Source organism: Haplochromis burtoni, unplaced genomic scaffold (assembly GCF_018398535.1).
Source record: "Haplochromis burtoni strain Fernald_Lab_line unplaced genomic scaffold, NCSU_Asbu1 Contig_8, whole genome shotgun sequence".
In the NCBI taxonomy this organism is placed as follows: domain Eukaryota; kingdom Metazoa; phylum Chordata; class Actinopteri; order Cichliformes; family Cichlidae; genus Haplochromis; species Haplochromis burtoni.
The window spans coordinates 1,639,456-1,654,496 of record NW_024582369.1 but is presented as its reverse complement, the minus strand read 5'-3'; the positions used below and the strand labels follow the sequence as shown (position 1 = coordinate 1,654,496).

Genomic DNA, 15,041 nt, shown 5'->3' with positions numbered 1-15,041 from the left:
AAATGAGAGGAAATGTGGCCCGAAAAGCATGTTACCAAAAACCTGCAGGTTTCAGTTAAAAAAAACAAAACAAAAACAAGGCAGAAAATGGCAAAAGTGCTCCTGGTGTGGCTCAATTTGACATTTATTAACTTTATTAAGATTCTTAAAAAAACTTTGAGCAAATGTAACATATAGCTATATTTTGTAACAACTATTCCTTCCTGTTTTAGGAATTGAAATACAGGTGATAGGGTCCCAGTTCTTTTGTATATCAAATTAATTTAAACAAATGTAAATAAATATGTCATTACCAAGAATTCTAAGGGAATAAAAGTAAAACAAAAACAATCAGTTCATTAAATAAATTTCCTCCTGTAGCTGGCACCTGACCTGTGCTGAAGGATCCAGTAAGGATCCAACGGCTTATGCTGTGTCCCAATTCTAGGCTGCATACGACCGCTGTATTTATTATCTGGGGGTTTTTTTGTTTTTTTTTTCATATAATGTCATTGTTTGATTTATTAGCTCAGTACCAGACAGTGCCACCATCTTGCAAAAAACAAACTGTGGATTTGGAGCAACTGCAAAATCAGTCTGACCCCTGATCTCCAAAACGTCACAAAATATCACAATGCCAATTAAACTTTATAAAGGGATAGTTAAATGTTTTCCAGGAGCTTTCCTATTCTGTGTGTGAGCTGTTTTACCACCATTTGTTTTGTTTTTTTTGTTGGTTTTTTCCCTTTTTGATAAGGGGCACTTGGAAGCACCCATGTCAGAGAAGCATCGCAAAACTTAGATATTTAATTTACTGTCATAGAAAAGCATAAAAGGCAACATTTCGAATAAGGAACCAACCTGCAGCTGGTGGGACCCCATCAGACAGTGGAATCTAGGTCTCAGTTGTTAACTGTACTCCTTATTGGTTGTTATTTATAGATCATCAAGCCACCAGATGAAGGTGCACTCAATGTCTTCTTGTTTATCCAGATGTTTTCCTTTGGCAAGTGTGCCTGCACCGTGTTAACATGGAAGTTTGGAGATTTGGGGATTAGTCTTCAGCAGAGTTTTACGTGTGATGTAGTTTTTGGTATCTACAGTGTGTCACTGTGTCACATATTTGGACCAGGAGCACAGTGACCTAAATATTAACCATACCTTGGCACGCCACAGCTGTGGCAGAACCAGAATTAGGCTCCACATTATTGAAGATGTGTTTATTAAGGCAGGCTTTAAGAAAAGGGTATTTGAGGACACATTTCTCTTTGTGGGATGCTTGGTGAAATTTTTGAGAGGCTTCACAGACCAAACTCTTGCATAACTGTCTTTCTTTTTTTTTTTTGGAGGGTTTTATACAGGCACACACAGAAACACACTCATCATTACCGTGTAGTCGTTGTGTAAATCCAGATTAGCAGATGATAATTTGCTGTAGGGAGAGGAGATGTATAAACCAGGAAGGCCTCATTAAAAGACAGACACAGAAATCTGGTGATGTGGCCCACAGCCCAGGGCTAAACACACCAGTGCTGTACATAGAAACACGCGAAGCATTCATTAAAAAAAGCATATCTATAACAAGTGTTATACACTTCTAAACTGCTTCTAATCATTTTTCTCTTTTCTCCTATGTGCTGCTGTCGGTGATGATCCACAGGTAAGTCCGAACTTTTTCTTCCTCTCCGATCCTCCTTTGTATCTCTTTGCCAGCTGACCCCAGATCAGTCTTATTGTGTGCTGAAATGCTCCTAATCCCAGTACACACAAGAGTTCATCTTTAGCTCAAATTAAGTCACCCCCCCACCAATCCCTTAATCTCTGATTTTTTTTTTTTCACCCACCCTTTTGAATCATATTGTATGTACGGTATTCTATTACCTCTGTGTTGTGGCCTCTAATCCACAAAAGGCCTGATTCACTGGTGAAAAAAGGGCAAGCAGAGGAAAAACAAGTGATTACGTTGCTGAACATGGTTTTAGCAGCTTGTGAGGGGATAGAGGTCTCGGGGTTTAGTTTGATAGGATGAATTGATATTGTCCCAGTGGCGAGGTTAAAAAAAAAAAAAAAAAAGACCTCTTCACGACAAATGCGTGAGTTATAATGACGTAACACGAACAGAAATAATTTTTTTCCGTCATTTTAGAGCCAATATGTTCATGTTTATCCTTACATGTGTTCTTTTTAATTTATGTTTTATTTTTGTGTTTTGCTACTAATCACTTCTTCTTCTTCTTCTTTTTTTTTTAAATGGCAGAGTCAGATTTCTTTTAGATTCCTTCTCGTCGCGTGTCTAAATATATAAATACAAACAAGCTTAGTTGCTTAATTTTTATCTGCCTTTGCTATTTAGTCTTATCTCTAATGCAAAGTGTGCCGCAGTTAAAACATGGCATACTTGCACAGCAGTGGATGTGACAGAGGATGTCCTGGACACTTAGATAAGATGCTGTCTGTGTTTCTGATACGGGCCCTTTGACGTGATTCAAGTCCTAAAACGGTGTTTAATCTGAAGACGGTCTGCATTGTAGAAGCTGAAATCTCCCTGTATGTACTGTTTGCATCCTGCACCCACAGAAGGAGGTTGTCACTGTGTGCTGCCATGTAGTCCATGTGCAGAAATATACTTGAAGAAGATCATCTTTAATGAAACGATTCAATTGGAGCATGTTATGGGCTGAATTTTTCAAAATTGCAATAGTAAATATATAATTCATAAACATGAGAAAAGAAGACTGAGTAAATATTTGAAATTAAGTTTATTCCTTTTTTTTGTAGATCATTTAAACAAGAACGCTGTAAAATTTTGCTGTACCGACCATTGGCTCGCACTGACTTCGGAAACTAATCTTAACAAGACTGTGTTTGTGTGTAAAAGCGAAGGAAATCCACATCTCTGCTTTGACAGTTTCAGCTTTGCGAGAGCGGTGATTACGCAGGCCTCAAAATGCTGCTTGTAAGCCAAAGGTTTTATAGGAGAAGGTTAAAGTTAAAGCCATTCTGGCCAATTAAGGTGAAGGTTTGATGAAGTGAGATTTTACTGTTTGGTTAGATGGATTTATTCAAGCATTTTTCTTCCAAGGCTGCGTTTTTGTGGCTTTCTCATTTCAGTCAATCATGCTTTCCTTGAGGCTCCACGTCACACGAGGTCACACTTACACATTTGCACACTAGTCAGCCTCTAATTGGCCACATCTGGTCGAGACAGATGTGTTATAGCCTGCAAGCAACAATCACGCTTGGACGTCATAGTTTTATTATGATTGTGCCACTTTAATCCTCTTTTGGAACATCTGCACAGAGCGTACACTCTGCCAAGTAAGTAGGGAATAGTTATAAATATCAGCATTAATTATATGCAAGGTTAATCACCGTTGCTGTAATTATGTAGTGGAACCATAACATCTTAAAGACACGAAGTAAGCCTTTGTCTGTTTTGTGTCTGCTAAACATCTGTTTATACAGTATACAACAGAAGTGAGCACACACCTATACAATATCACTGTCATATTATTCAAAACTGCATCAGCTTACAGTGCACCAATTCTAGGTTGTCTACTTGGGTATTTTTTCTTGATGTAAAATGAAAAGCTAACAGTTAAAGTTTCCATCCATCCATCCATCCATCCATCCATCCTCTTACATTTAACAGACAGATAAATAATGTCTTTATTGAGTTCTGGGTCTTTAGTTGCCTGAACCAACCTAACTGTTTTTTACAGTATAAAGTACCAGCGTCTGTGTTCCAAGCTATCACTCTTTCCAAGTCTAACAATAACCCTAACTATAGATGAAGGTTGGTAGATCACCTCCTGAATTACAGGTTTTGCCTCTTGGATCAGCTAACACAGCGCCATTCTGTTTTGGACGGCTATATTCCTCTTCTGATAAAGTTCAGTAGTCACCAGTAGCCCTGGGCAGATTCATAGCAAACAGGGTTTAGCCATCACGCATTGTTATGTACTGTACGTGTGGGCTTTGGAATATAAATGAATGCTAAGGGTTCTGGGTTTTACATAACTTACCACAGATCACTTAAGATCAAAGGCTGCCACACCAAATGTGTTTTTGCAGAGGAAGAGAAAGCCATTACAGCGCATCATTGGTTATCAATGCCATTTTGCATTCTGCTATCCAGTCTGGACTAAGCCAAACTTTATGTTGACTCTTTATTTTACTCTTGTCAATGTGCACTGTGTTGTCTAGCTGCATATATTGATTTACTGGGTTTGTAGAGAGTATGCTTTTCCCCTCTTTTTTTTTTAGATTTGAAAGCACAGTCAAAGTCTTTGATTACTATCATTTCAGCAAACCTAACACTAATCTTCCTTTTGTGAAAAGCGTACCTCATGTGAGCTTTACAAAGCACTTTAAGTCATAGAGGAATGGCCCAGAATCAGATCCATAAGCTATTCTCGCTGCACATCTGAACAAGGTGGTAAAAAAACATCAGTTTAACACCCCTAAACCAGATGTATTTTCATGTGTATTTCCAAAACCTTGTAAGTGAGCCTGTATTTCTGTCTGCGACTGGCACGACGCTGAGGGCGATTGGGATCGGCCTGCCTGGAGAGTTTGTGATGCACCACGCTTGTAACTGCGTCTGATAACAAGCAGTTGAATTGTGGGGATTAAAGCGATTATATTTGATCAGCGCACAATGGATCGGCCTCAAGCCGGGGCCCCCTGTCTCACTCTGAACTGCTGACTGCCCAGATTCTCTGCCATCATTATCCAGTAAAAGCTTCACACTGTGCATATTTGTGTGTGTGTATATATTATTGTTTTTATTTTTGCCTCCTCCCAAGCAACAAATGTATTCTTTAAAACCATGTATTTGACTAAATGCCACATATGTATACATATATGTGTGTACTTGGGTATCTGTGAAGGTGACCAATCAGGGGGCTTGTGGGTGACAGTGGATTTAAGAGTTTTAGATCGAGGCTGAGCTTCTCGCTCTGATGGGCGGGGAGATGGGGTGGGGTTGAGGGTAGGGGGGTGTCAGTGCGGTAGAGAGATATCCAGGGATGTAGGGAGAGAGGGAGGGGAAGCAAAGTGAGGGGGGGGTCGCAAGGCAGTTTCCTGCAGTGTAGAAGTTGGCTTGCTGCCACTCGGAGCGTGTGCATGTATGTGTGAGAGGGGATAGAAGGGGAGGGAGATGGAGAGTGGAGTGTATGTGTCAGGATCAGTGTGTCTGCGTTTGATCGGCTTGAGCGAGCGGTGTGGAGAAACCGGGAGAGAGGACGAGAAAACGAGGACAAGCAGGATGGTTATGAGGAAATGGTGAGCCGCAAGAAAAAAGGAGGAAACTGCAGTTTTGTTTGGGGGAAATAAGTGAAGAATCATGTTCTGTCTGAAAGGTGAGTGTAGCCGCTCATTGCATGAAAGCTCTGGCACTGACTCGGTGTGAGTGTGGAGTTTTCCCCGGGACTTTTGTGAGACAAAGAAAAGTTCAACTCCATCCCTCCCCTGTTTGGAAAGTAATCTCTCCCACAGCAGCCTCCTCTGCACAATATCCTTCCTTGTGTCTTTTTTTTTCTTCAGTGAAGGAAACACTCCTGTTAATCATCTCTTCCTTTGTTCTTTCGTTCCGTCTCTGATTAATTAAGGGTCTTTGAATTCAAGCATACTTTATTTCCTGACTGCGGTTTGATTCCCCTCCTTTTCATTTTACTCGTATTATTCTCGACTAAGCAGAGTGTCTCTGCACGCTGCTGGCTGTGATCCTGTTTGCATTCTCGTAACTTTGGTGTGGGTTTCAGGGGCGATGAGCGATGTGTAGAGCTGCTTACACCCGTACGTATCGGTGTGTATTCAGTGTGCACGTTGTTCACAGTAACAGCTGGCAGAGCAGCAGTTGCTGGTCTGCTGTCCTGCAGAGTTGGGGGCCATGTGTTGGCTATTACTTCGCTGACAAGCTGAAATGAGATAAAGGGGAAACTCGCTCGTCTTTTACTGCATTTGACATTGTTTTCTGTTATTAAACACTCATGGAAACTATGCTACAAAGAATAGACACATAATGCTGTTTGGGAGACAACACAATGCTGCTGATAAAGAGGGAAAACCCGCTTCCCTGCCCGCTCCTGTCCTTCCGTAACTTTTAGTCCTGCTGCTTGAGTCATATTCCAGAACATCATGGTGGTGATTTCACCTGTCATGGTTACAGGGATCACATGCAGCTAATGCTGACAACACATGAGCTGTTTTATTATGAAGAATAACATTTTATTGTCTCATTTGACCTAGTTTTAGGTTGCAGTGCCGAACGATACTCAGTCAAAAGCAAGAAAGTTAAGATGTTAAATATATATTTTAAAAAAAAAGAAGAAACCTTTAGTTTTTTCTTGGTAAATGATCCAATCAGCTGTTATTTCAGAAATGAGGAAATGATCCGTCTTGTTAAACCAGGGTTGTTTGTTCTCTTTCTGTAGCCTGCAGATTAATGGCTTCCAGAAATGAGGTAATATAAAGTGAACACATCAACTATACGTGGCAGTCTCCCAGTTCATCAGCTGTATGCAGTAATTTATGTTGTCAGTTACACTGTGAGATTCGAGTCCGGCTTGGAAAATGGAGAGAAACAGATGTTGTGGGAGTTGAGCCGGAGAAGGAATTCAGTTTCTTTTTTTTTTTCTTTTTTAGATGAAGCCATTTTTTATACACGAGATTGGCAGTTTTTCTGTGGTCAGCAGTAACTAACCGTACAGCAAGAGGAGGATTAATATTTAATGTTCAGATTGCTGAGTGTTTAAAAGTTGTCACACCAGGATCAGGTTATTGACATGTAGATGCTGCTTCACTTTAATCAGCTACAAGCACGATTCCCAGTTTGGGTTTCTAGCTTCACAAGTGATGACAAACTGACCCAAATACTCAGTATTACATTAAATACCATGATCCGACCAGTAGATTACTCTACATTGGCTGCCAGTTACAGAATGTCCACTAATGTTATGATATTAACCCCCCCCTCGCTCAGTCGAGGTTGCCAGCTCTGAGACAGATGTGACATATTTCAGTCCATGTTCTTCCACAGCCAGCTGTGCTGTGTGGCCAGGGTGAATCACCACCACCACCCCTGCAGTAAACCTTAGCGTTGCAGTGCAAGCCATTTGCAGGGCCAGAATTAGGCTCTGTGACTTGGTGTGCATTTTAGTATGTTGCATAAGTTATTTATGCACTTGAGCCCCAGTCAGTAGATGTGGCATGAGCAGGGATTAGTTTGAGCTGGAAATGTCATTCTCACTTAAATTGGAAGTTTCCTGCAGCCTTCCGGGGGTTGGGGATATAGAAAGTTACATGTTGATGAATGTAAGCCTTGATTAGCACTAGCATTAGTTGTGGGCATCTCAGGCTATATCTACTTTTTGATCCTGACTTTTCTGGGGTTTATTTTGCTCTGTGTGCAGTTCACTCATTACAGATGCTTCATATGTTTTTCTTTTATAGTGGGCAGCAGTTGTGACATATTATGATGCTTATTTAACGACCAAATATTCCGTCATCATAGACCGTATGACTCTGCAGTGTTACTCAGATACTTTCAAGCTTTTAACCAAAACTTCATTGAAGTTAGTCATCAGAAAATTCAGCTTTTAAACTGCAATGACTTTATTCTTAATTCCACAGAGGATTTTTTTCAGCCTCAAAAATAAAGTATATTTTGCAAGTGGTCTTTTTTCAGTCTGGGTTTTGAGCTGTTGGCACATGCATGGGTGATGAGCGGAAGGTGGCATTTAATTTTTAAAAAAAAAAATTGGTGTAGAATCTGTGTAAACTGAGTTCCAGGTTTCCCACATGCCCCACATGTCAAAGGCATTCAAGCGCTTTACTGTAGATTATCACCATTAAAAACTACAAACATGTCAGCAAACAATGATCTCTAGCAGAAAAATAGAGTAATGACCTATTTAAGCTCCTGCACTGTAGTTGTATGTTACTATTTTCATGTTGAAACACATGAAGGTGTCATGTGCACTTGTGTTTTCAGTAACAGATTCTTGTCCACTACCTTTATTTCCCAGAATCATTAAACAGCCTACCTTGTGAACTTGCTTGAACTTGTAAGAGGACAGTCCTGTGCTGTGTTTCTTGAGACATTGTGACCTCTTCACCGGAGGCTGACCCACTACCTGTCCCCTGGCCTTCTGGTTAGGAGTGTTGATGGATGTTCTCACACTCAGTGTGGCAGGTGAAGGGAAAAAAGAGGCAGCCAGGAGAGAGGTGTTAACATGTAGGCAACAGTTTGTCTGTATTCCTTGAGGGTTAGTTGGCTTGTAAAACATGGCTTGTGAAAGACTTTAGGATATCTGACCTACCTTTTTTAAAGCCAGTTTGGTGACATAGCACTTAACCTAATGTGAAAAACGACAACATGTTGTAACCATGAAGATATTTCTGCTTGTTCCCATCTGCATTTTAATCTAAGTAGATAGAAAAGGATCATGTGTCAAGAGCTACAATGCAAAGTCAGATTTTAAATGTTATCTAAAACCAACGTCTAGCTGTTTGTTGAGTCACACTTTAAGAAAATGTAGTCAGACCACTCGTGCTGCCTGCTAGACTTTAGCTAGAATTTTTTTAGTTAAAAAGAAAACAGATGTAGCTTGGAGATCAATGGCCTCGTGGGTAGATGGCTTATTGCAGGTTTTGTCAGTGATCGATACATGACTTGGTCGTAAATCAATCATTTTAATATGTAAATGAGCATGGGAGTTTGAGAGGAAGTTCACAATGGGATGTTGACCTCTGTAAACAAGTCGTAGCAGAAGAGATCTTGGGCTTGATACGTAAACAATAGAGCGTTAAGTTCCAGTGGCCTGTGAATGGGATCTGCCAGGAACCCAGTGAGCTTTCTGTCTTCTGAAAAGAGTTTTCAAAACAATAGCTTTTTGGGGGCAAAGTTTAGAGGTTTGGAAAAATGTAGGACTCAGTAACGGGGTCTTATTGTGTCTTTTTTCTAGTTTGAGACAATAGTAATGCAAAAAAAACTTTCTTAGCAAGCGAGTGTTAATGGGAAGTTGTTTTTTCTTCTTCTTGGGACAATGCTGGAAGTGTTTTGTTGTCCGCAGGGAGTCGGTCATTGTCTTTTCAAACTTCACCCGCAAGTGGATGACTTCCCCAGACAGAAGACTAACTCAGCATGCAGGTGCTCCTCTTCCTCTCACTCCATTCAGACCTTTTGCGTCTCCATGGCTACTATTGTCCCCTTCCCAAAGCCTTCCTCTTGTCCAAACCCCCCCCCCCCGAGGCTACAAACACACACATAGAATCTATGTGCAAAAGTTAGTGTACATACACACTTGTGTAATTTATCTATTATTACACACAAACCCTTCCCGTGTGGCTTTTACATTGTTCACTAACTAGGTGCGCATGCACACGCACACACACACACGCACACACACACACACACACACGCTAATAATCAGTGGAATGTGACACACTCACCGCAATGCATGCCAGGCAATACGCAGCCATCAACTACACACATATATTCGCAAACATCTCTTCTCACGCACATACATGTGCTGTACCTGTTTGTAAAAGGGTTGTAATGATTCTTTGTCACAACTGAAACATCCCCTGTTGTGATGAAGGTCCCATTCACTGTGTTGCTTGTGTTGGCCTGCATGACTTCACACCCCCTGATGTTGTTCTCTCAATGGGCCGGGTGAAACACTCTGTGTCCATGCATGTATGGATTCAGGGCAACAACGGCGTTAAGTGCAGTTTAAGTGCAGCCAGAATCTTTTGGCTTGCCCATTGGGCTACGTGTGTCTACAAACTGTTTTAATACGAGCGGCTTTGTGGCTGCACGCACGCATTCTGTGGTTTGTTCATTATGTTGTGTGTGTGTGTGTGTGTGTGTGTGTTCACAGTGGTTTTGGTTTTTGTAATCAGCTTGCGTGTTGGCTGCCTCACCATGCGCTGGAAATGATAACCATCAGTAATGGCTGTTCTAGCCTCTAGCTATCTGCTGTGGCTTTGGCAGGATCATAGCTACAGTTCCACCAAAGTTGCATAAGATTTGTGCACTGACAGAACTCTCATGAATCAGTCTGCACGTTATTTTTCAGGTTATCTATTAAAAACGTGAAAATAGTAAAAGGTGTCTAATCCAATTTCTGAGATTCAAGTCTTCAAACCACAAATATGTTCAGCAGGTTCTCGCAGAGGGAGAGGCTTCAACCACAGAGTTTGTTTGGTTTTTTTCCGAAAAAAAAAAGGTTTAATAGTTTTGATGATTATAGCTTAGATGTGTTGTGCAGCACAGGTGTAAACCACCACCAGAGGGAGGCATTTACCTTTGGTGCTATCAATGAATTTCTCTCTTTTTATTTGCCTTACTCTTTTCCATTTAACCCCATTTTTATTCAGTTTACGAGCCCAGATTGTGTTTGAGCTCTCATTCACTTTTGTTACACTTGTTTATTACCCACACTTCAGTTCAGTGTCACTCCATCTTCCTGTTAATTAATCTGAGCGTCTCAAATAATTTTAACCTACCTCACACTCACAGCCAAGCAGATTAAAGATTATACACACCCTCACCTGGCAGGCAAGTGGCTCGCCGTGTTTATTAATCTGCGATCTGTTTCTTTGTTTTTTATCTTTTAATCTTGTCGCTGCCGTCTTTACAGTGAACTGTTTTTCACCGCTATCTAAAAATCCCCAACCTGTGGTCATCTGTAGCTTCCTCTTGAGTTTAAATCCTTTTGCATTTACCAGTTGTCGCCTTCCTCGTGTGTGCATGCTTTATGATGGTTTCAGGTGAATATCTGCTTAGTAACGGCAGTCATGTGGGGCTAAATCTGAGGCAGCAGTTTAAGTGGCCTACATGCATGCGTCTTACGTCTGAGTTTGCGTCATCCGAGTTTAACCTACTGACACGCCAGCACGTCAGGTCTTCCTGAACTTCCACACATTTGTGAAGTTGAGGTGATGTACTTTATTATCTGCAACCTGGTGTCCATCTGTGGTTTGTGTCTGTCACAATCAGAGGCCTGGAGGCTGGATAATCTGGGTTTACAGATTAGAACAGCAATGCCGAGGAAAGAGGAGGGAGGAGGAGGAGTCCAGAGGACATACCGTGTGGACGCCACTGGACAGTCCTGATGCTCTATCTCCTGTAGATCGAAGAAAGAAGGAGGATGCTCTTCGATGCTGAAAGCGTGGCTGAATACCCTTTTGGATGGACTGATTTTTTTTCTAGTCTTTGGACCTCAAATATTTCTTGACAATTGGCGGATTTTTTTGCACAATTTGTGGTGATGCTTCTGGGTTTCTGCAAAGGACACATATTGTAGAAGAAAACACGCTTTAACCACAGACATTTTCAGTTTCGAAACCTTAGTTTTTGCGTCTTTGGATTATTTAGAAATGTTATTGTGGTCTTATTTTAGGGTCAGAATTGTTTTGTTTTTTTTAAAGTTGCCAGCATTTCTTCAAGACAGCCAACCAACAGTCATGTTTTTCAATAGTTTTATTCTGCAATGCTTCTGTGAAATATTTGTTTTGGAGATAAATCTTGTAATCGAACACGGAGCGCAGCTTTCTTTGTCAGGCAAATCAATGTAAGTCAATAGGATCCCCTGAGAGAAAGAGAGGAAAGACAAAAACAGTAGGAGGAGACAGAGGGAGCACTGGCTCCCTTGTGGGATCCAAAAACGTCCATCCTGTCTTTCCAGAAAGAGAGGAGGGGGCCTATTGAGAGTTTGGAATTGAAGGTGGGGGCTCCACACACATACACCCTTCACCCGTCCATCCCAACACTACAAGTGGAGGCTTCAGAGAAGGAGGGTTGTGTAAGACGAAGGAAGAGTAGTTGGGGGGGGTTTGGGTCCTGGATAGAGCAGGGGAGGGCAGGTGGTGGTGGGTTTTAGGTCTTAGCAGGGGATGATCACATACGTGCACTGCCTCTCCTCGGAGCCGGTGGTCAACTGCTTGCACAGGGGCTGCTATGAGGACTCCCCTGGCCAGAAACGAACTCTGTGCTCCTTCCAGCCCACCAGCAAGATGGGGAACAGCCTCCAGCATTCGGCCGTCCCCAGCCCCAGGCCCGCCAGGCCAGAGGGCTGCCTGCACAAACGTCTGCTCTCTGTGTCAAAAGTCCACCAGAAACAGGACTCGCTCTGGACACCAAAACCGCTGCTTGGATCTGTGGCTAAGGGCTCGCCAGGGAAAAAGCATCCCTCCTCTGATGGCAAAGGTACAGATTAAAGAGAGTCTGCAGTTTTTTTGTTTTGTTTTGTTTTTTTAGAGAAAAGAAAAAACAAAAACAACAAATGACTGTTGGTTTGTACTAGAAAGCTGTTCATTTTGTAGTTTCTAAACAAATACTAAATAGATATTTTTAATTATCTAAAAGATATTTGGGTGTATTTCCAAGATGATATGAGTCTTAAATTGAAATCCACTGTGATTACAGTGTCCAGGTAGTAGTTGCTGGCACCACAACAATGCTGTGCTACTACAATAATTGTGGTGTTTGACTTGGCTGCAGAACAGGGTCCTGCTTCAGAGATTAAGTCACCTGAAGTGTTTTTAGGAGATAATGATACGCTGTATGTAACAGTGCCAGGATCACAGCAGATGCAATAGAAGCTTTTTCCACAAAGCCAGGCTTTGTCGCGTCTTGTTAGGGTATTTCCATCCTGCTGTATCAGAGAGATCTGTGCCATCTGGTTTTGCATGTGCATCTCTGTGTGTTTGTGACCTAAAAGACCTTTGACCTTTCATGTATGAGACAGGTTCTCCAGGAAGTAAAATGCTTTGAGTTATCTCTAGTTGCTTGTGTGCATACTTTAAGACTTTCCTACTAACCTTGGGCATGAGTTTGAGCCTGTACTTACTCATTCACACATATATTTGCATGGATCATTTGGTCCCATGTGCATGGTTGCATCTAGACTATGCTTCACTGTCATTTGGGACAGACATAACTGAAGATGCTCCTCTGGGTGGCCACCCCTGGGAACAAGACATAATAGCTAGCAGCTGGAGGTGATGGGCTAGGCCTTCAGGGAAATGTAAGAGAGCTGACAGTATGAGGGGGTGATGGAAGTGAAACTGACGGGGTTATGAAGGTGACCCACTTTCACCTCAGAACTACATAAAGGAGCCATCAGGGCGGCAGGAAAGAGTGTTAAAAGATAACAAAAAGACTGACCTGTGTCCACATTTCCTAAACTGCAGCTCAGTGGCATCTAATGGATCTATGAATATAAAACAGAAGAGGCCATTAGGGAAGTAGGCAAGGCAGAGACTTCCTGAGAATCCAACTTTGATAACTTTTATTGTTTTTATTGGCCCATTTTGAGTCTTTCTGTCCATCCACTGGTCTTCCAATTACTCGTTTTTCTCCATGTATGCACAGCTAAAACTAAACCATTTATTCCAATATGTGTGCATAACAATATGCTTCCACAGGACTGTGGCCCTTCCTCACGCCTGCTTTGACTAACACGCCGTGACAGCTCAAGATGTTGCTGCCGTCGGTACAGTATTGTCCGGGCTCTGTAGGTTGAATCAGCCTGCCCGTCTGTGTTTATGCACGGCTGAACGGATAACCCTCTTACTCACAAATTGGAACTTGGCTAATATGCCTTTTGTGTGTGTGTTTGTGTCTTTGTCCCTGTGTGCTGTGTTGTTGTTCTGGTATATTTTTTTTATTGTTTCCTTTGTTAACATATGATTCTCCAGTTCTTTTTTATAAATATGACATTTTTTGTGTATATGGCAATCAAAGGGTGATTCCAGCATTTTTTCCCTGCATATGTTTTATAAGGCTTCTCCTCCAACCCTCCCTTTATTTATTTTTTAATTTTTATCAGTTCAGAAGTGGAGCAGGTGTTCAACCGGACGCCCCATAATCCCTTGGTGGGAAGTCAGATTCAACTATCGACCAGTCACTGCCAATGGCTCCCGAGGGAAGAGCACCTGAGGGAAACCATGCTTGTAGAGTAACTGAATGAGGCCAAATGAAATGGATTGACTGCGTTTATAGGGGAAGCTCTGCTGAGAATCAGTTAGGTTAAATATCTTTTTGGCAGTGGGAACTGGAGGGTTGGGTTCAGCCTCAGCTCTTTATCCTCGTCTTCCTTTATGTGGTACGTTCACACGCATTTCCCATCTTTTAGACGAAGATGAAACCCGTGAGTTTGGAGACACATCTGAATCAAAACATCAAGGAGTTGAGATGAGAAACAGCCCACCCCCCACCTTCACTGCTCTCTGTGCTCAGTGAACCAAAAGACAAAAGCAAAAGAGTGTTTCTCTTCTTGTCATTATTCTCCCCCAATTTTCTAAAACTACCCAAAATGCACCTAATTAGTTCCTAAACTTTAACTGAACCTCAAAAACTCCTGGGTGTGAAGACGAATCTCAGCTTGCAATTTCTAAAAATCTACATGTTTAAGTGTTTCAAATGCTCATTACTATTATCTTCCTGCTTCAACCATTAATCTTTCTTTAACTCTCGACCCCTTGAAAGCCTGCTAAGAGTAACCCTTTAAGCTTTTTCCCCTAAAATAAGCAGCTTCTGTCATGTTTCAGGCCAGCTTGTAGAACAAACTTCCTGATGGTGGTTGTCTCTGCCTATACAGCTACCCGTGGAAAAAACAGTAAACTGTTCACATGGTTGTCAAACCACATGTTTATTAATATACACTGAGTTGTCAAAAACTTATCATTAAGGGTACAGGAAAGCTCATCAGATTTCACCTATCCATTAATTATGTGTCACTATCACCTGTTTAATACCATTATTTTGCTCACCCTAATGTTAACCTGTAGTGTTAGGTACTTCTAGCACCTCACTTAAAACTTTTTATTTATACCTTTAGGTCACTACTTAGTCTATCCAGTATTAATCCTACTGGTAGTTTTTTCCACGCCTGTAGGTAATGAAATGAACTAAATATACTTGAATAACAAACGAATTGGGATTTATAATAAATCTTATTAAAAGAAGATTGTTTAAAAGCACCTTCTGGATTTCTTGTACTCTTGAGTAGGAATCACTACTTTAGTCTTACGCCCCAATGTGGTCTTGT

The 15,041-nt window shown here is 41.5% G+C and overlaps 1 protein-coding gene across 7 annotated transcripts in view; it reads left to right on the top strand.

Moving 5' to 3' along the window:
- The window catches only part of nhsl1b (NHS-like 1b), a 99,742-nt gene that overhangs the window by 46,322 nt on the left and 38,379 nt on the right, over positions 1–15,041 (top strand). The window contains exon 1 of one of the 7 annotated variants that reach the window (XM_005914511.3): positions 5,036–12,196. The exons of 5 other annotated variants lie outside the window; for them this stretch is intronic. In XM_005914511.3, coding sequence (XP_005914573.1) covers positions 11,884–12,196 — 313 coding nt within the window. In that variant the 5' untranslated portion in view covers positions 5,036–11,883. Of the gene's footprint in view, positions 1–5,035; positions 12,197–15,041 lie in introns of those variants that run through there. One more of the 7 variants, XM_005914515.3, reaches the window with a different exon arrangement.